General features: G+C 38.4%; 1 protein-coding gene across 4 annotated transcripts in view; it reads right to left on the reverse strand.

The window, feature by feature from the left end:
* CACNA2D1 (calcium voltage-gated channel auxiliary subunit alpha2delta 1) overlaps positions 1-22,720 on the reverse strand; it is a 683,143-nt gene that overhangs the window by 64,285 nt on the left and 596,138 nt on the right. For 3 of the 4 annotated variants that reach the window (XM_073328631.1, XM_073328632.1, XM_073328633.1), the window contains exons 14-18: positions 22,231-22,280; positions 18,477-18,566; positions 12,733-12,801; positions 9,858-9,932; positions 9,098-9,172 (exon numbers count right to left, since the gene is read on the reverse strand). In XM_073328631.1, coding sequence (XP_073184732.1) covers positions 9,098-9,172; positions 9,858-9,932; positions 12,733-12,801; positions 18,477-18,566; positions 22,231-22,280 — 359 coding nt within the window. Of the gene's footprint in view, positions 1-2,614; positions 2,764-6,095; positions 6,184-9,097; positions 9,173-9,857; positions 9,933-12,732; positions 12,802-18,476; positions 18,567-22,230; positions 22,281-22,720 lie in introns of those variants that run through there. The other variant, XM_073328634.1, reaches the window with a different exon arrangement.

Consider the following 22,720-nt stretch of genomic DNA (forward strand, 5'->3'; position numbering starts at 1 on the left):
CACCAAATTTGAAATAATTGTGCGTGAGGATAAAGTCACAGAGCTCAGCAACCAGCTGTGTTGTGGCATCATCAGGGATACTGTTCTTGACAGCTTGTATTCCATCTGTGTGCGGGATGTTTGTGTAGAGAGCCACTACATCCATGGTGGCTAGGATGGTGTTTTCTGGAAGACCACCAATGCACTGTAGTTTTCTCAGGAAATCAGTGGTGTCACAGAGATAGCTGGGAGTGCTGATGACATAAGGTCTGAGTAGAGAGTCCACATATCTGGACAGTCCTTCAGTGAGAGTGCCAATGCCCGAGGTGATGGCGCGTCCAGGATTTCCAGGTTTGTGGATCTTGGATAGTAAATAGAATAACCCCGGTCAGGGCTCTACGGGTATGTTGATTTGTTCCTGTGTTAGTGTAGGGAGTGTCCTGAGTAGATGGTGCAGGTTCTTAGTGTATTCCTCAGTGGGATCTGAGGAAAGTGGCCTGTAGAATACTTTCAAGATAACACTGAACAGCACACTGATACACAGTTACCCTCGCACCAACAGCACAAGAAGAAGAACTCCACATGGACTCCCCCTGAGGATCGAAATGACAGTCTGGACCTATACATGGGAGGGTTCCACCAATGTGCACAAGCAGAAATTGTGGAAAAACAACATCACTTGGTTCATAACCTAAGTTGTGCAGAACGCAATGCCATCCACAGCCTCAGAAACAACCCTGACATTATAATCAAAGAGGCTGATAAAGCAGGTGCTGTTGTCATCATGAACAAGTCTGACTACCAAAAGGAGGCTGCCAGACAATTCTCCAATACCAAATTCTACAGGCCACTTTCCTCAGATCCCACTGAGGAATACACTAAGACCGCTATGCCTACCTTCATGCCTCCAGCTTCCATCCCGGATACACCACACAATCCATTGTCTACAGCCAAGTGCTGAGTTACAACCGCATTTGCTCCAACCCCTCAAAGAGAGTCCAACACTTACAAGATTTTCACAAAGCATTCTCAAAACTACGATACCCACACGAGGAAATAAGAAAACAGATCAACAGAGCCAGACGTGTACCCAGAATCCTCCTGCTGCAAGACAAACCCAAGAAAGAAACCAACAGAACTCCATTGGCCATCACATACAGTCCTCAGCTAAAACCTCTCCAACGCATCATCAGTGATCTACAACCCATCCTGGACAGTGGTCCCTCACTTTCACAGGCCTTGGGAGGCAGGCCAGTCCTCGCCCACAGACAACCCGCCAACCTGAAGCATATTCTCACCAGCAACTACACACCGCACCATAGTAACTCTAACTCAGGAACCAATTCATGCAACAAACCTCGATGCCAACTCTGCCCACATATCTACACCCGAGTCACCATCACAGGACCTAACCAGATCAGCCACACCATCACTGGTTCATTCACCTGCATGTCCACCAATTTAATATATGCCATCATGTGCCAGCAATGCCCCTCTGCTGTGTATATTGGCCAAATTGGACAGTCCCTATGTAAAAGGATAAATGGACACAAATCAGATATCAGGAATGGCAATATACAAAATCCTGTAGGAGAACACTTCAACTGCCCTGGACACACAATAGCAGATTTAAAGGTAGCCATCCTGCAGCAAAAAAACTTCAGGACCAGACTTCAAAGAGAAACTGCTGAGCTCCAGTTCATTTGCAAATTTGACACCATCAGCTCAGGATTAAACAAAGACTGAATGGCTAGCCAACTGCAAAAGCAGTTTCTCCTCCCTTGGTGTTCACACCTAAACTGCTAGAAGAGGGCCTCATCCTCCCTGATTGAACTAACCTCATTATCCCTAGCCTGATTCTTGCTTACATATTTATACCTGCCTCTGGAAATTTCCACTCCATGCATCCGACGAAGTGGGTATTCACCCACGAAAGCTTATGCTCCAATACGTCTGTTAATTTATAAGGTGCCACAGGACTCTTTGCTGCTTTTTCAGATCCAGACTAACATAGCTAACCCTCTGATACTTTCTTTCAGACCGATGGTCATATCCTTTTTTTATCCTAACAAACAAAAGTTCTCAAGATGTAGCCCTCACATTTTAGCAGCAGCTAATTTATAGTAGCGGGACAAAAATTAGACTTTCTGCACATTTACATGGCCATTATACAGCATATGAATATTTTACTAAATAGTGCACGTATGAATCTCCTCCTCCTGATGCCAGTTTCTCTCAATTGATTTCAATGTAGCTAGTCCCAATTTACATTGGTATGAGTGGAGAATCATGTCCTATATGTCTTGTTAGGAAATGTATTCATCTAAATGATTTTGGAGTACTGGGGGCCAATAGCCCAGCTCTCTGTCATCTGAGTGCTATAGTTCAATGTAATTCACATGGATATAAAAGATTGTAAGATCAGTCCCTAACATTCTTGAGAAACAAAGGTGCAAGTTATTGGATGGATGGTGTTTTCATTCTTTCAGTAAGTAAAAGTTACTCTCTTGTAAGAGAAGAAGAAGAAATTTTATATTTCAAATGAAAGTATACGTTGGACAGTTTTGAACAAAGGACTCTAGGCTAAATACAGGCAATTAACCACTAAATGTGTATTTATAATTGCACAGGAATTGCCTGCTCTTATTCATCTAGAACATATACAATTAATCAGCTTTAATGCAGCATCAATAAAATACATATCACAATTCATTACAAGTTTATCTTTTGCTATTCATCAACTTTTTTCCAACAAAATCACACCCAACAACAAATAGCAAAAGGCTAAAATGCAAAAGCAAATAAAAAATATTTCCTTACATGCAATGGATAATGAATAGCACGATCAAACCCAAACAGCATGCATGAAGGCATTGCCATGGCAGAAGTGGCATTGTGAAGTTTGTATCCCATTCCAATACACAAAAGGACAGAGAAGAAAAGAAAATGGTAAAAAATAAAAAAAGCCATCACATCAAATTAACATCAGCTTTTTCTTTCAAATGATAACCTGAGCTAGTCTTAGTTAAGGAGGCCCAGAGGTTAGATGACTGATTTAAAACACAAACAAATAGTGAAATTCATGCAACAAAAATATGCATTAAATGCATCTTGCTGTTTGGTTTAGGGTCTCAAAGTATTTGACTCATTTGTACTTTATCTATCCCAGCATCCTTATGAAGTACATACTATTGTCCACATCGTACAGATGAGGAAACTGAAGTGAGTGAACATAGATCCTGAGACTTGCCAAAGGTCACAAAGGAAATCTGTAGCAGAGACTGAAATAGCAATATTAACTCGTAGTCCAATAGCTTAACTGTGGGGTTTTTTTTTTCTGAATAATGTGTTTTATTTCTCAGGTATTTGGGCTCCATAACTTTTCCCTTCCTCTAGGTTGTCATTTGCTTGGTTATTTTTTTGCGTACGTACGTACGTGCATGTGTGTGTGTGTGTGTGTGTGTGTGTGTGTGTGTGTGAAGAAACAAACTTTCCATAAAGTTTGTTCTTCTATTTACCCATTCAGACATGCACACAAACAGACTAAATAAGCACAACTATACTAATATGACCATACAAGAGCACGACTTAACAAAACGAAACAGAAGTACATCACCAGAAGTGAAGCATGCAAACAAGATTAGTGCAAATCTACTTTCAGCCTGGGCAAAGAAGAGCAAGGAAATGTTATTTTTGTGAAAGAAAGAAAGAAAGAAAGAAAGAAAGAAAGAAAGAAAGAAAGAAAGAAAGAAAGAAAGAAAGAAAGAAAGAACTGGTGCAGCAACATAAAAGTAAGTTCATTAAACTGTCATCATTGTGTGCTTTGAAAGGATTTTGAGAGCAGACCTATATCTTACATATTCTTAGAATATGGCATCTCTCTTCCTTACTTTGAATTACAAGAGTCTAGATTTTACCCTGTCCCTGAAAAGGTAAAACCTGAAGATGTGGACTGTCAGATTCTTTTATATTTATTAAGCTAATCCATGATCAGGCTAAATTTGGAATTGTGGGTAAAATCATGGCCCTAATGAAGTAAATGGGAGTTATGTCACTGACTTGAATGAAGTCAGGATTTCACACTGTTTCAGTGCTAGTTAATTAATCTTTGTCTTCTTTACATAAGATGCTAACTTCATATACTAAATTATGTAACACCCTAAGATGGACTCCCATATGCATAGGATATTAACATTATATACTGTATTTAATTTTTTGGAATGCTATTTATATCGTTAAACCATTCTTTTTTTAGATTTCACTGTTTTCAGTATGTGTTTTGTACACAAGGACTTTTATCATAGTTCAAATTGCATGACCTGTCACTTATTTTCTTTCTGTGCTTAGTGAGATGGCTTCTAGCCATAGATGTAGTTATGCTGGCTGAGTGACAGAAAACATATGCACCACTTTTTGACTTCCACATAGAAAGCTACACAAATCACCAAGATGCCATGAGGGTGTTATGATACAGCACACACTGTACGATAAAACGTGGCAATAATTTCACAAAGAATGATGCAGAATCTTCCCCTGGCTTTCAGGTTTATGAAAACAAATCTAGCATAAGCAGTCTCCTTTTTCAAACTGCAAATTCATTTCCAAGTCAGAAGAATAATGTTTACAGCACAGCTCTAATTAGCAGCTATTAGTAATGCATCATAATTTAAAGGAACATATTCAGGTACCATCGTCAATAATCGTTTAACAAAGAAGGATGCAAACATCATGCTTTGGAAGCTGTTTGTCAAAGTAAACAGTTCCCTAGTTAGGTCCCTCCTAATAAGCAGAGCAGAAGCTTTCTAAATCTAATCTCCAGCTCTATGCATTTTAATACACTAATGATCACCTCCGTCCACAGTTACCTGGGCATTGGGTCTCCTTTTTCTCACATTAACTTTTGGTATGCCCACACCAATATGCTGAAGTAACAGAAAAGCAGTAATTTATACCTTCATGCCATTAACACACAGTTAATTATTTATGGTCTATACTCTACCCTCAAGATCTACTCTTCTCCAGTGTGCATTTTCCTGGAATCACAAGACTAAGCTCATTTTGACAAAGTAGTTTCAGAGTTCTGAGTTCTCTGTTAGCGTCACATGTCTCAAGCTGGGCAAACAAACAACAAACAGTGGTAAAGCAGGTGAATTAAATTAATTGAGAGCTTTACATCTACATAACCAGCACATTCTACCAGAGTTTTAATAGATCACAGAAAAGCACATTCCTTCTCACTCATCACAACATTTGCTCCTAAAAAAAAACACCTACCCTTTTGTTTTTCTTTTAAAAAGAAAACCAACATATATATAGTATGAAGTGCATGAAGTACATAGGACCTTATTCAAAGTCTACTGAAGTCAATGGGAGTCTTATTCATAGAAAGGCTAGGATCAGGACCTTAATGAACAGTGGGGTAAAGTACGTTGATATCAACAGTAGAGCCAGGGGTTCATCCATTTTCTATTTCAGAATTTGTATCCTATTAAGACTGAACACGTTGAGAGAAGTTTATTCCAGTGTAACTCCACTGACTTCCCTGATTAGATCTATCCATTGGGATAACTGATTCTGGCTCATGACAATTAATATATATATATAAAATTGACATTGAAGTGTAAATTAATATTTATAAATTGATCATCCCTCATTTAAAAGTTCATGTAAATGAGATTAGAATTGAACTCGTATTTTGTTAAAAATATGATTTTGTCGATTGTGTAACATAAATGATGCTGTTTTCTCAAGAACATCAGAATAAAAACCTTACAAGTTCCTAGTAAATGGTGGGGTTGTTGATTTGTGAGTTGTTACTGTAAGGCAATATTACAAAATGTTAATTATGTTGAACCAGTTTTGATTTCAGGTTACAGATTGTAGGAAGGAAAGCAAAAGGCATTCAGAAGAAGGAACTAATGACACTCCAGCACACCCTCACCTCTTCAAAAGTAAATGAGTAGGTATGTTTTGGTATAATCTATTGAACAATTTCTGGCAAAGAGGTTTAAGACGTTGTTCGTTAGTATATTAAGTGCAATCAGAAAATTCAACTAAAAATTAATATAGTGTGTTAAGAGAAGATGAGGAGTTTTATAGCTGTCTTTGTAGTGTACCTTAGTGTGAGACGGCAGTTCTTGTATCAGTCTGAATTGCATGCACCACCCCAAACAAACTGGCAGTAATAAAGTCTAGTCTGTATAACTGTTAATAATAATAATAATACGTAAATGAAAGCATGCTTAATACTCAGTTCTTACATTCTGCAGAGGACATAAAAACACAATATATCATTTATGAAATAATACATTTTTAAGAACATTCTGAAACAGCCATTGGAGAAGTACTCGGGGGACATCTCTACTCATCTTCACTGGACTTCAGAACCCCCTTTAATTAAAAAAAATCCATACTACTACTACTATGTGGTACTGAAGTACATTTTGAAAATAAATCCACATGTGAAAATAAATGAGGGTTTCCAAGAAAACCAATCTTAAAGTCATGAGATTAAGTGAGTTTTGGTGAATATGATATTATTTAAAAAGGCAGTACAAGAAATTACTCTTAAAGTGCTGGAATGGTAATAAAAATCTTGGTTATATAATACATCATGGTTCTTTGCTTTTTATACTTTTTAATTCCCTTCTTAAGAACAGTTTCTGTCACCCTATCATTTCATCAGGATGCATTCATACATTTATGAGCCTAAACTCATAGGGAAAACCTGGAAGCCTGCATCCTAGCAAACACATGGTCTAATCCTGCTGGGTGCTGGCAGACATCAATGGAATATGAAATGAGTACTCAGTACCAAGCAAGACTGGCCCCCAAATCACAGTAATGCATCATTTTGTTTGACTCTTTATAAAGGGGCTCATATCAGTTGCATAAAAGGCGAGGAACAACAATAGACACTTGCCCCAACCATTTTGTTCTTAGGAGACCTCTAATAACCTTTAATGAAAACAAAATCACCCAGTAATGGAGCAATTAATATAAGTCATCAGTGTAATTACTATTTCTCTGAAAACTATTCAACACGTTAATTCATCAAGTGAAAGCTGACTAAGGGAGTCCTTTATACTTCATCAAAAGCCTAATGCACTTATCCATTAAACTGAAGTGCATGCAATTTATTAAACCAATAATCCAACTTTTCCTTTTCTTTCCTCTTTAAAGAAGAACTTTTACACTATTTCCAGTTTGAAAATGAAGAAAACATAGACAAAAAAGCAATAGTTTTATAAATCTATTTTATTTTATCAGACAATATTTCTGTATCTTCCCCTTGCTATCATTAGATATTATTATGTTTAAATTATGATCTTTCCTTCCAAGATCAATTTCCCTTTCTGTTAGACTTCATAAGTACTTCAAAATTTTGTGTTTATTACATCACATGGAAATTTCTCAGATGACAAATTTAGAGTGATGACTATACTGCAGGATAAAATGAACCACTAAAAACCACAGATAAAGTCACCATCCATCCTTGGTCCTTCTTCCCCCACCCCCGGGCTAAGTAAAATACCTGGAAAAGTTTAAAGGGGTTCTAAAAGCCATGGCTCTATCTGCAGCAGGATTCCACTGGTGCAGGAACTGAGGAAGACAGCTATAAGGAGGACTTCCAAGGATGACCTTGCAAGCCCTGCCATAGATGATGTCACAGGGGAGAAGTATATGGAGGGAAAGACTGCAGAGATTACAGGCAGTCCTATAGCCTGTGGGCAGCTGGGGATTGTTCCCCTGGGCTAAGTTATGCAGGGAGCTGAGGAGCAGTACAGGATGAGAAGGCTGTAAAGGTGGCATAGAATCACTTTAGCCCCCACTTCCTGCTGCACGGAGAGTTCTGCATTAGCAGAATCATAAGCAGTGCTAATAATGTTAATAGCAACTTTTAATATTAATAGCTGAAAAATCTAAAATCTAATATGCTTTTCACTATTTATCTTGGTTGATTTTACCCCCTTTCCTTTCACACATTTCTCTGGACTGGTCATTTTTACATTTATTTCTTTAGTTTCTATTTAATTTGACTTGCAATTTCTTGCGCACTAGTACAATGCTGCAGTATTTGTGTTGCAGACACTCTGGGAGGAATGTTTATTGAAAAATGTTTCTAGTGAAAATAATACAAAACCCATTGAAATATTTCTATTGGATTAGGCCACCTGACCGTGTCTCTTAAAACAGATGAGAAGATGGACTAAGATGGGGCAAAACCATGTTGAAACACAAATTAAAGCTCTGATCCAACAAATAATTATACACTATATAATTTTACTAATGTGAAAAGTCTGATTAAGTCTATGAGGCTACTTACATGAGTAAACCTTTGTAGTACGTAAATATTTGCAAGATTGGGGTCATAATTAGCAGAGATGAGCACAAACCAAAACCTTTGATTTGAACATCTCCAAACTTTGAGAAAGTTTCATCGGGATTAGAGTTAGATCTAAATCTAAACTCCACATAGCTGACTATCTCTCTATAGTGGGCCAAAACAAACCCTAGCAGTTAATAACCTTTGGACAAATTCTCAATCAGATCTCAACTCTAGTAATTAGGAAATGTGCAAGGAAAATATGAAAAAGCAAGCATAATGGTATTGCTATTTGTCTTTGATTTGCATGTCTGAAAGTTTTCCTCAGTACAAAAGTTCTTCTTTAAACTAAATCTACGGCAGCTAGGAAGAATAAATAAAATAAAATAAACATTTTCAAAAATAAACTCTTAAGGGTTCTTCTATTCCTGAGGTCACCTTGTAACAATCTTTCCCCGCCCCCCAAAAGAAGATACACTTCAGAATCAGTTTTAGTTGCTGTTATAACAAGCAATTCATTATTATTAAAATTATTATATTATTAATGTAACAAATGATATGCTTGACAATAATGATGTAAGAGTGGAATGTTTGATTTTCATTTTTCATCAAGGTCCAAATCCCAGTAAGATCAGTGGGTATCTATTGACTAAAGTGGGTTTTGGATCAACCCCCAAATCAGGATATTTACCATTGCTGTATAGCACCTTAATCAGCACTTACAGTGCGCTTCTCTTATGTCTGATAAGAATCCCAGAGCTACAGTGATATAAAATAGAAGATTTTTCATACCTTTGGTTGAAGATCTGGATGAAGTAACACATAACCATTAGGGTCAATAGCAAAATAGTAACCATTTGGGCACAGCTGAAAAAAAAAAGAAACAATATGCACTGTTATTAGACTTAGTCTAATGAAAAAGATTTCGTTATGGCCTTCTAATAATATTCAGAATGTGGAAAATACATAGCTTAAGGCAAAGCTAAAGTATCTGGGGGGTGTGTGTGCTAACCAGATATCAGCCTCGCCTACCATATAAGAAAGTTTTAAAAAAATCTTGTATTTATATGGGTTTTGTTTTCAACTATGACAAAATGTTATATAAATTAACTCTAAAATATCTCGCCCTACACACTGGATATAAATTATACCTGCAACATACAAACTGAAGAAAAGGTCACTAACTTCATAATGAAGGTACACTGTGTACAGTGTAATGAAAAGACTACATAGGTCAAACATCTGGATGACAGCACTCTCTGTGGTCTCCCCAGGGGATCTAAGGTCTGCTACTTTCAATGCTGGTAGAAGACAGGCGTATTGTGCTAGTAAGCTGCATCCTGATGACCATTTTGTGGAGCAGCACTGATACTAGCTACAGAGGAAGCAATCACCCTCTAAAGCGGTCAGAGGAAAAGAAAGCATAGGTTATAGGAGGTGTGGTGATCTTCTGACTCCCATCTAGGACATGGTTAGATGGTCTGTGAAAGTGTGTAAAAAGAATTCATACATAAAGGGAAATAGCTAATACCAACAGAAGAGGGCAACTTACTGTAAACCGTGGTGTCAGTTTTTTTATGTCCTCCAAAGAGACATCAACTCCCATAACTCCAAGAATCAGCTGGTTCTGGGGTAAGATTATAAAAAGTTAGTGGCAGTTTTAACATGTTGACAATACACACGCAAACATGTAGCAGCTGAATCTTAATTTTGCTTTCATCTTTTTTTTTTTGGTGATAGGTACTAGTTAAAATTTATTTTGGGTGATACTTGCCTACAGAGAGAGAGAGTCAGCTGGTCTTTTAATGCAGAGCAGCGTAGTTATGTGAAGGTGCAGATCAACTACTGCACTCATATGAGCTTGATTAACTGACAGGAAGAAGAGAGCAGCTGCATGTATTTTAAGGACCTTATGCTACACTAGCCAATAAATGGAATAATATTAACACCAGCCTGAGAGTAAAATATTTCAGAAGGCTAATAAAAAGGGGATGTGGACCTTGAAGTGAAAACAATATAAAAAAATGTACTTTCATGGATAAATGGGTAACAATTTCAAGAAGCAACAGAATAGGAGTATAAAAGGTATGATATATCTCCATTAAAGTCATTAACATAAATATGGCCCACAAAATTATGATGACTTAAATGACATAGTAACAACATATAAAGTCTTTATGAACTTTCCCTCATGTTTTGAAAATTTACAATTTATACTATTTATTAAATCTTATTTCAAGTTTCCCTTCTTTTTTAAGGAGGGTACAAGTAGAACATGCTCTTTGGTGTGTATATCATGTCTTCCTATGTGTCTATACAGAATACAGCATAATGGGGTCCCAGTCCTGATGAGGGCTTCTAGGTATTTCAGCCGAGATTTTGAAATCCTGCTTGTGATTTTGTGTACCCTGAAATCCCCTAAAGAGATCTGATTTTCAAAAAACTCCAGGCACAAACTACTAGGAGTCTCAGGCTGGACACTCAAAAATTGAATCATGCAAAATCAGTACATACTTTTGACTATAAGGTAACGATCAGTCAAACAACACAAAAGACACTGTATTTAGCATGACAGGTTTCAGAGTAGCAGCCCTGTTAGTCTGTATCCGTAGAAAGAAAAGGAGTACTTGTGGCACCTTAGAGACTAACAAATTTATCAGAGAATAAGCTTTCGTGAGCTACATCCGATGAAGTGAGCTGTAGCTCACAAAAGCTCATGCTCTAATAAATTTGTTAGTCTCTAAGGTGCCACAAGTACTCCTTTTGTATTTAGCATAGTAACAACAAAGTCTGAATATACTGTGTACCATAGAGTCAGCGAACACAAGAACTTCCCGTGCAGTTCTCCTCTCTGGAAAAAGGAGTCATGCATCTCCATAATATAATTTCCTCCCATTCCAATTCCCATGGAGGGCACTCCAGGGGTTTGGAGTACATGTTGAGGGAGGCGGCAGAGACTGGGTACCTTTATCTTTAGAATGCACATTGTCCTTAAAAACCCTAAGTAGAATACCTAGGAAATGTAATAGAGTTTTACTTTCCCCAAAGAGCCCCACTGAGTTCAGGAACCTTTACTGAGTGAGTAGCACCTTACTTTACAAGCAGACCCAGTGAATTCAATGGAATCAGTGTGAGGTACGGCACTATTCCATGACTAAGAGTATAAGAACTTGATCCTGAATAGGAAAGGTTAAAGAGTTTATGATAAACTAGTTTGAGAAACATTATGGATCTAATACTTAATTTTTTTTCTGGGCCTATGTGGTCTCTGATAAATTTAAATCAAAAAGACTATTTTGGCTAAAATAAGCTTTTGCATACTTCAATCCACGAATGCATAAATGTAAACTGAAAACATGTCTGTTTTCTCATTTCTAACTCTGAATAAAATGTACATGATGACAGTTTAAGTGGCCCAGATTAACACTGAGGCTATGTCAAATATATATAATTTTTACATTCAACTTCAAAATACACTCTAGGTCTGATTCAGAAAAAAACAAAGCAGTGTCATGATACAGCAAAAAACATACATGGTTTCAACACTATACAGGGCCAAAGAATAGAATTATACCTATCTAATAATTAGATTTCATTCACTCTATCTATAAAATGCGTGTAAATTAAAATCTAATCTCTCTTTCTATATGTTAATGTTTAAATTAGTCTCCTACAGTTCTGCTACACACTTCACAAAAATACACATAAAACAGGTCTATGCCCTGAGGAGTTCATAGTCTACATAACAGCAGGTGAAGATATTCAAAGGTGAAAGACGAATATATATATCTATATACAGACAAGTTTGGATGCTTCATTTTGCAGTTTAAATAGGGTTGTTTTGTTCTGTATATAATTTATTACACACAACCTGATGTGTCATCTCTGAGAAAAGCAGGAAGCGCTCTGTAAAGATAGAATCATTTTTATTATCTAATGGAAGGGAAAAAACAGATAGTCCTCTTCCATTCTAGAAAACCCACCCAATTTTGCTGGCAATGCCCTAGAAAACTGGCTGTTCATCTGAAGTCCAAGCATCATTATAAGTATTGCCTATTATCGTGAAATTTCATAGCTTCGATGGGTTTTATAAATGTCTCTAGGCTTCTCTCTTGGAAAGACCTATGAATTATTATCATCTATTTCCCATGTAACTATTCATCCCCAAATGCATTCTCATTACCACCAGGTCACGCAGATAGATCAAGTAATATCGTATGTTGAAACTCAGAACAAGCAATGTGATTTGCATTTCCTTGTTCCCAGGTGGTTATCAGATAACTCGATATGACCATTTGTTTCTGGTTGTACAAAACAGTTATACTGTAGATAGTTCTTTATAGAAATATCTATTTCCATAAGGATTGCTACATCAAGTTTTATTAACGTAACTGAAACGTACTTTTCAGCTTTAAGTAATAGCTTACCTTGTTCCCTTGTTGGTCTTCTGTTAGATTAAAGACAGGCAGAGTCCCGGTAATGACAAGGCCCAGTTCCTAGAAAACAATCATAAGGGAAGAAAAAAAAATCTGTAATTAATAACAAATATTAAACAAAAATAAATTAAGACAAAATCAGTGAGTACCTTTTTTAAACCGATGTTATAAATCTGGGCTTTCATTTTGCTAAAAAAATCCTGGAAAGCTATTAACTGAATAATTAATTCCAACGGTATTAAAGATCAATTGTATTTAATACATTGTGGAATACTTCTTTGAATAAACGATTTGAGAATACTTTTCCAGCTTCTTTTGCAGGGTAAAAATTTGTGTAAATATATTTACTGGTGTGTGTATATGAAGGCTCCCCCCCAGGTGATAACTCAATGTTTAAGAAGAGTGGTGCTCTACAGTTAGAATATAATATCTCAACTCAAGAGAACTGTAGGTTGATGAGACTTAATTGACACCTATACATTAGTTCTCTCTCACACATTCTCTAATTAGCAGTAGTTATGAAAAAAAATCCAACTTATTAAATCAAGGGGGTAGAAAAAAGGAAAGTAACAATTAAGCCAAATCAATACAGAAACATCAAACAGCAGGTTAAGCTACTTATGGCATCTCCTTTGTTTCCTAATGTCATTCCCAAAAGCAATACTTTTAAAAAGTGAGTATGTCTGGAATGATGTACAGTAATCGCATTGTGAAAACACTGTCACATATAACCTTCTGGAAGGTGATAGTGCCAAGAATTTAGCCAGAGCACTTGTTATGTGAACATATTTTGGTTGTATCATCCAGGCATGAGCAGACTGTGCGTATATCTGGATAGCCTGAATCTAATCACTGTAATGCAGGCAGATGACTGATACTAGAGAACTATCTTGGAGAAAAGTCTTATGATTTACATAAAGTGCAGAGAACCATTAACAGTCAAAATGCATGGTAATGAGACACACTAACTTCTATGAAGAGTTTATTATGTAAAAGCCAGTTTTCTAGGGCATAGAGAAGACAAACTATGACAAGATAAGACACAGAATAAGGGTTCAGAAGGGTATGGAGAGATTATCGGCGGGACAGGAAGGTAAGAGCGATCCCTGGAAGAAATGTGTTTTAAAGAGGCATTTCAAGGAGGTGGGAGTGGATATTTAGTGAAGCAGAAGATGGAGCAAAGCAGAGTAGTAAAAAATTAAGGGAGCAGAGGGGTAGGCACTGAGCAAAAGGAGGAAATGAGAGCTGAGATCAAGGTGGGTACCAGAATATGTAGTGTAACAAGGCTCAGGATAAGGAGCCTGAATAGGATGAGTGATGTGATAATGCTGTGTAGAGATTCAAGAACGAGAGATGATTTGGTCTGAGAGAAGTAACAGAAAATTATACCTTAAACTGTTCCCCAGCTGCGTTCAGCCAAAACTGCTCCTCCTCAGATGTGCTCACTCAAAACCCTTTATCAGTTGTCCTTCCCCCAGGTGCTCACCCTGATCCATTCTTTACCTGAGATTACTTTTGGACAGACTGGTGGGGATGGATAATGAGATGAGGGGATCAGAAAACATAATAATGGTCAAAGGGATAAATTACAAGTATTGTAGTAGTCTGGATACCTTGGCACTGGGAGACAGAGCTAAGCCATATTAAAAAAGGAGAAGTGACAGTGACAGTCTTAGCAGGAGGCTAGATATGGGGAAAGCAGGAACTGAAATCACACTGCAGGAGTGAACCCAGGTGAAGGGAAAGACAGTGGAACTGTCATGGAATATAGAGAAGGAAGGTGGTGGAGAAGGATCTGGTGGAAAGATAAGGGGTTCTATTTGGAGAGGCTCCATTTACACGTACACAAAACCAAGCAGAAGGAGAAAAGTCAGGGATTAGAGAGGTTGATTTGGTAATTACCTATATAAAGAAGGTGCAGTCCACCTTCAGAGTGGATGAATTCATAAACAGACAGTGAATATAAACTCTAGAGGAGGAAAGGACGGAACTCAAAACAGCCCTTTGATGGATGCCAAATGATGGATGTTAAATGATAGGGGTAAGAGGAGACAGAGGGCCACTGCCAGAAGCCATATTAGAATCATAGAATCATAGAATATCAGGGTTGGAAGGGACCCCAGAAGGTCATCTAGTCCAACCCCCTGCTCAAAGCAGGACCAATTCCCAGTTAAATCATCCCAGCCAGGGCTTTGTCAAGCCTGACCTTAAAAACCTCTAAGGAAGGAGATTCTACCACCTCCCTAGGTAACGCATTCCAGTGTTTCACCACCCTCTTAGTGAAAAAGTTTTTCCTAATATCCAATCTAAACCTCCCCCACTGCAACTTGAGACCATTACTCCTCGTTCTGTCATCTGCTACCATTGAGAACAGTCTAGAGCCATCCTCTTTGGAACCCCCTTTCAGGTAGTTGAAAGCAGCTATCATTCTTCTCTTCTGCAGGCTAAACAATCCCAGCTCCCTCAGCCTCTCCTCATAAGTCATGTGTTCCAGACCCCTAATCATTTTTGTTGCCCTTCGCTGGACTCTCTCCAATTTATCCACATCCTTCTTGAAGTGTGGGGCCCAAAACTGGACACAGTACTCCAGATGAGGCCTCACCAATGTCAAATAGAGGGGAACGATCACGTCCCTCGATCTGCTCTCTATGCCCCTACTTATACATCCCAAAATGCCATTGGCCTTCTTGGCAACAAGGGCACACTGCTGACTCATATCCAGCTTCTCGTCCACTGTCACCCCTAGGTCCTTTTTCCGCAGAACTGCTGCCTAGCAATTCGGTCCCTAGTCTGTAGCTGTGCATTGGGTTCTTACGTCCTAAGTGCAGGACCCTGCACTTATCCTTATTGAACCTCATCAGATTTCTTTTGGCCCAATCCTCCAATTTGTCTAGGTCTTTCTGTATCCTATCCCTCCCCTCCAGCGTATCTACCATTCCTCCCAGTTTAGTATCATCCGCAAATTTGCTGAAAGTGCAATCCACACCATCCTCCAGATCATTTATGAAGATATTGAACAAAACCGGCCCCAGGACCGACCCCTGGGGTACTCCACTTGATACCGGCTGCCAACTAGATATGGAGCCATTGACCACTACCCATTGAGCCCGACAATCTAGCCAGCTTTCTACCCACCCTGTAGTGCATTCATCCAGTCCATACTTCCTTAACTTGCTGACAAGAATACTGTGGGAGACCGTGTCAAAAGCTTTGCTAACGTCAAGAAACAATACATCCACTGCTTTCCCTTCATCCACAGACCCAGTAATCTCATCATAAAAGGCAATTAGATTAGTCAGGCATGACCTTCCCTTGGTGAATCCATGCTGGCTGTTCCTGATCACTTTCCTCTCATGCAAGTGCTTCAGGATTGATTCTTTGAGGACCTTCTCCATGATTTTTCCAGGGACTGAAGTGAGGCTGACTGGCCTGTAGTTCCCAGGATCCTCCTTCTTCCCTTTTTTAAAGATTGGCACTACATTAGCCTTTTTCCAGTCATCCGGGACTTCCCCGGTTCGCCACGAGTTTTCAAAGATAATGGCCAATGGCTCTGCAATCACAGCCGCCAATTCCTTCAGCACTCTCGGATGCAACTCGTCCGGCCCCATGGACTTGTGCACGTCCAGCTTTTCTAAATAGTCCCTAACCACCTCTATCTCCACAGAGGGCTGGCCATCTCTTCCCCATTTTGTGATGCACAGCGCAGCAGTCTGGGAGCTGACCTTGTTAGTGAAAACAGAGGCAAAAAAAGCATTGAGCACATTAGCTTTTTCCACATCCTCTGTCACTAGGTTGCCTCCCTCATTCAGTAAGGGGCCCACACATTCCTTGGCTTTCTTCTTGTTGCCAACATACCTGAAGAAACCCTTCTTGTTATTATGTTATTTATGTTATTATGATAAACATATATAACAAGTGCCTTATTATTAGAGATGGGCCTGAACTAGCCCCCTAAATGTGAACATCCCTAAGCACTGGTAGTGGGGTTTCAAAATCCGATCCTGAACCCAGAACTAGCTTTCATGAATAGAAACCCTCTGCAATGGGCTGAACGAAGACCCTCCAATTGAACAGACTCAAAGTATTAGAAGGTTTGAAATCTGGATCCCTGTCCTCAACCCAGCACATCCATACTTTATTAAACTTTGTGGGGATTTTCAGCGAGGCGTTAAGGGCATTCCCTAACACATAGTTTTCTGCCATGTTAGATCATGATTCCTACAGAGGGCAGCTTGTTTACTTACCAGATCAGCGGGTCAGGGGTTACCAGTGTGGTTAGATGTTCGGCACTTTATTTTCTAAGCACTGAGCCGCAGACACTAGCCTTGATCTGAATTTTGCAACTTGGGTCCATCTTTACTTAAGTATATTTATACAGAGAATGTTTGGCTTGTTTACATATATGGACAAAGACATTAAGTAAAGGCTCAGAATGAAAGCTTTTTGTAACCCACTGATCACATAAACCAATGTAATGGTTATTTGCAGCTATCCCTGTTCTTTTTGTTTAATTAACCAGATCTCCTCCGACACCCATGTTACAAATTTAGCTTTGACTTTAGAACAGGATATGTACAGAACATATGAACTTTCCTCATAACATCCTTTATATTTCCAGTAAGTACCTCAACAGCAACCAAGAGAATGTGGTCAATGAACGTCTGGCTATTAAAACTGCAATGACACAAAATTGTTTCCTCTATGTCACACACTGTTCCATGATGGACTGATAAAAAAAATAGATTTTTAAGGAAATGCGGGCAGGAAGAAGTGGATTTTGACATGACTTTAGATGACCATGTGAACTTGAATAAATATGTGATTTCAGCTGATCATTTTACAGTAATTTCTGCATGATTAGAAGTATGTACAGCAAGTTTATCTACTTCAGCTGTCCTGACTGCTGCTAATAATACTTAGTTTTTCATAGTTTCCTGCATATGTTTGTTTTAAAAGACCCAAATGATAAACTAGCGGCGTGGAAAGTGCTGGATTATGCCCTTTTGGTTGTTTCCTCCATCACATACAATAGTCAGCTAAACAAGCAGTTGGCTGAGACAGTGGGCAATTGCAATAACCATGTACCTCTGGAGTCCAAATCCTGTTCACAAATCATGTGAAAATGAGGTGGCTGGTTTTCAGATTATTTTCCCACAGAACAAGGTCTCCAGACAATTTAGCACAAGTGATGGTCTCTGCTGAGCAGAGGCCCACAATTGGAAAACAATTTTTTTTTCAGTTATTTGTTTTATGTCAGCAGTGAGCTGCATTTAGAGATCAGTGTGTGGGAGGTATTTCTGGAATGAATCACATTTCTATCCATGTCATTATACTAGAAGAAAATGATAAAGATAGCAAGAACAGAAAATGTCCAGCTAAGATAGCAAGGACAGAAAATGTCCAGTAGTATAATAGCAGTTCAGAAAGCTGCTTTATGACAACTCAGAAATGCTACATTTTGGGATGTAGGAGTTTGAGTCTTCTGTAGGTGGTGGACAGAAATTGGAGAACTCTTCATTTTATAAATGTTTTTCCATATATACAAAATACTCTGCTTTATCCACAATACAGTTCATAAAGTGTTGACTTAAATTATGCATTTCATCTGAGTACTGTAAGGTTCTTTCCTTAAGATTTAAAAGCAATGGATATATTAAACTCATAAGCATGTATACTTCAAAATGCTCTATACTAAACAGATATTTTTCTTTTTACTACATAAATATAGCTCATACCAGTGCATCCAAATACACATTGGTCCACTGGACTTGTTTTGCTTTATCTCCAGCTAAAACCATCGGTCTCCCCAGAACGTCCAAATATTCCTGTCAAAAAGAGCAAGAAGCCCATCAGAGACAAGACATTATCAATCAACATTCAAAATAGTGCCAGGAAGAAAACAAAACATATGAGAAAAAATAAAGTGAAGTCAGTACAAGGGCATGATTTCAACACCAGTAATATAATAGAAGAATACTTATATTCATTGCTCTCTGAAGTTATACATCAAAGCAGATCACACTTGGGTTTGTTCTACATACCACATTAGATTCAACACGGGGTATTCTGATTCAGCAGCTCCACCTGAACATAAATCTATAAAAATGAATTTTAGGTTTAATAGTAATATGATGACAACATTGAAGAACCCTCAAGTGCATGAGGGAACAATGGGGTATGTAATTTGTTATGCTCTGTATAATCAGAGAGCAATTACCAATAAGCACCTTCTCCAAAGTTACTTGTCGGAATAGATCTCCGCTACTGAAAAGATCCAATGATGTCTCTAAAATAATCAAAAACAGTAACGACATTAGATTTCAAATGAGAAGAAAGTCAAACAATGTGAACAACAACAATACAGATGAAGATGACACTCCAGCAGTTTGTGAGGGAACAGGCAAAAGGATCTACTTTTGCCTTTTCTCCTGAGCCCTGGAAATTTGCTAACACAGGAAATGTAAGAAAGATATACATGAGATAGTGAAGGAAAGATATATGTCAGCTTCTTTCACTAATGGATGTAGTAGACAATTCAGTGCTTCCTACTGTATTGTGCAGAAAACCAGTTGTTTGTTGTTCTGAGATGCTTCAAACAGAACTCTTTGAGAGAAATCCAATCCACTCTGTCTATTCAGAAACCACGGGAGATGGTGTATTGGAACTACTTATGATAGATAAATTAGACAGATATACTATATGTAGACCCAGACCTGCTTCCCATGGGTTCACTATGGAACACTACCAATAATTTTCCTTCCCAGCCTAATAAGTGACCACTGGGAACATCTTGTAGGGCACTGTCTACAGATCAAGCCTACAGGGCTTCCTGACACAGGAGGCTTGGTCCTAGACTTTCTTTGTTAGTTGATGTAAAATGTGGCAGCCTGATTGTTAATTTGAAACAGGACTATCTTTTGAGAGACCAGATCTCTGAAGGTCCTCAGTGTTTTCAGGGGTGTCTTTATATCCATATAACTTATGTGCAAATGATCTTCTTGGACAGGCCAAGTGCTTTTAATGTAACCCCCTCCCCTCCTTCTGTGAGCTACCTAATCCTACCTATGTCTACTACAATTTGAAGGAAGGAATTTGCAAGTCCTTTCCTAAGTACAGACATTCACTGAACTTCCCCAAGTGAGCATGGCTTGGAGTCCATCCATCATCCAGGTTCAATTTGAAAGTCTTTGTGTAGCTTGACACCACTGGGATTTCAGGGTCCACTGAAGTTGTGTGATATATCAATTATAAATACCGTGGGTGCTCTCAGACCCAGTATCTACAGCATGGTCTTTACTGATTCCAGCTGGCTTCTGAAAATATTTCCCATCAATTCTACAATATCCAAAATACAATCCTGGGGTGGAACTTTTCAATTCTAGCAGGACAGCCATGTATTCCAATAGCTTCTGAAGAAAAATCTGGGACTCTGGATACTTTATTTTCAACCCTAGTGTCTCCAGTGACCTGATGGTTCCAGGGACTGGTGCTTGAATCGCTTCCAATTTTTTGTCTTTGATTAAATAATTGTCCAAATAGAAGAAAACATATACTCCCATTCTGTGTGGGTTTGGGACTATGATTTCTAAGTACTTTGTTAACAAATGTAGCATGGATGCAAGTCCAAAAGGCAAGATTCAGAATGGTCCCTTGCATTCTCTGTGTCCAAGCAGCACTCTTGAATGTCTTCATCCATACTTATTCATATAAGCTAATGTCAGTACTGGGGAGGCAGGATTAAGGCCATCCAAAAATGACCTGATACCCTATGGGATGTGATGGCATTAGTGCTGACAACTGCACCAAGTGTACTAGAGGAGTAGAATGTGGACCTCATCTCAAACACATTTGGTGGTCTTGTAGAGCCAAGGATTCAAGGACACGTACTGGTGTCTAGAGTCTGTACGGATAAAGTGCAGGAAACATGAATGAATGGTCAGATTGGTTGATATTTTCCACTGCCTTCAGGGGTTGAAGATCTGGTCTGTTGTTGCACCTGGAGTCATCAGTAGTCTTGACTGGATGCTGCTAGAAATCCAGGATGAAATCATCTGCAGATAGTTGAGTGTGCTACTCTTGATGCAGGCCTGATTAGGCTCCTAAGAATAGGTGACAGTGAGTATTGTTTCAAGAAGAGTGGAGCTGAGCACCGGACTAGTTTCTTGAAGCATCAAAAGCATCAAAACTTTGACACACTGCAGTGAAACTGACACCACAACCTCCAAAATCTTTAAGACTGTTGAGGTGCAGTTTTGTGGACCATCTTGAAAAGACTGGGAAATGCAGATGGTGCTGACAGTTTTGACATGTAGGTGGTGTTCTCAACCCCGAACTGCCTGAGACTGAAGTCTCTTAAGCCTCGGGGGGACTTAAGGGAAGAGGGCAAGACAGTATTGAGGCATTTTATTTAGGACCTGACTGCTCACAGTAGCATCTGTAAGTAAGTCTCCACAATGTTCTGTTAAGGCCCTAGCAGTCATGTGCCTAAGCACGCACAGACAGGTTAACGGCATTTGTGTCACTTTTTTGGTGTCAGTGAGCTGTCTTCTCTCCATAGCTACAACACAAAAAAAGCATGGGGGAAGTGGAACAAGAAAAATCCAGCACATTTTTCCAGCACAAAGTTTGAGAATCAAAAGATCTAAAGCTCTTTAACACTAAAGAAACTGTGGATGTGAGTCAATTGATCAAGATGGTGCTAACAACAGACAGAGCCAGTTCATAAGGATTTATGGCTGAAACTGTAAATACTGGGGTTGAAACATCAGGTTAGCAATGATGTATGTCTTTCTACCATTGCAGGGTCTTGCTCAGGACACCACCTATTGGAAACAATAGCTTTAGAACTTAGCGGTGGCCTTTGCCTACCTTGAGCTGAGATGGGGATCTGATGAGGGGTAAATGTTCTGTAATGGTTTATGAGTGGACACCTTCAAATTTGTTTCACTCTGCAACTATATTCTTCTGGACAACATACGAATATTCTCTCTCTATGGTTACTTTCAGGGATAGTTTAACATAGTCAGGTAAAACAAGAGCCCTGCAATCAAAACTTACCTTAAACCTAAGTTTATATATTTTGTGCCTACTACATCACGGCTGACCAAGGAAGCTGAAGTGCCAAAATGGCTGCTATGTTGTTATTTCTTGCCAAACCAGATGCAGGAATTACCAAAAATGCCACAAGAAAGACTGTTCAAGTGAACTTTTCATCTGAATATCATGGGTTTTCATCAGATATCAAAAAATGAAAAGGATTTCAGTCTAGGACCTTTGTAGATTAATTTCTCCAATGTGAAAGAATGTCTTAACATTGTGAGAAATCACATGTATTTATCTGATTATCAAGCTTTCCTCTGTTTATCTTAAAAAGATGTATTTCATTTTACTTATAAAGCAAACCAAAAGTAATTGTTGTAAATACTTTACTATCACTACATTTCTTTGACTTATGACTGTACTTGCAGTTTTCAAGCACTATCGACTTACCTGTGTGTTTATTCTTATCGCTCCAATGGAAGGAATTTCATAATAGTAACCTAAAATACATAATGGAAACAATAACATGCTGCTACATTATAATGCCATGCTCTTCATCTGAAATCACTTGAAAGAAAAAATCTATTTCCATATCTCATTAACTTACAATAATTGTGGAAAGTATCTTAAAAGCATTTGCACAAAAGAGCCTTTAAGCCATTCTTGTTTAATAAGACTTCATAGCAATGAATGGACATGTTAAGTTGTGCCATCAACATATGTGCTCCATGCTAGCTATTCCTGAGCAATGACGAGCTACTTTGTAACCTTTGTTTTTTCCCAGAGGAAGAAATGGAATTTTCATACATTTTCCATCTCCATCTGCAGCTATTTTGAAGAACAATCATATTAAATAGGTATATTAATAGGCAGTGACAACAATACAATTATATGCTGGATAAATGTTTAAATCCAATTAAAATCTAGTTTGCCTTCACAA

This window comes from Lepidochelys kempii, chromosome 1, assembly GCF_965140265.1.
Source record: "Lepidochelys kempii isolate rLepKem1 chromosome 1, rLepKem1.hap2, whole genome shotgun sequence".
Taxonomy (NCBI): Eukaryota; Metazoa; Chordata; order Testudines; family Cheloniidae; genus Lepidochelys; species Lepidochelys kempii.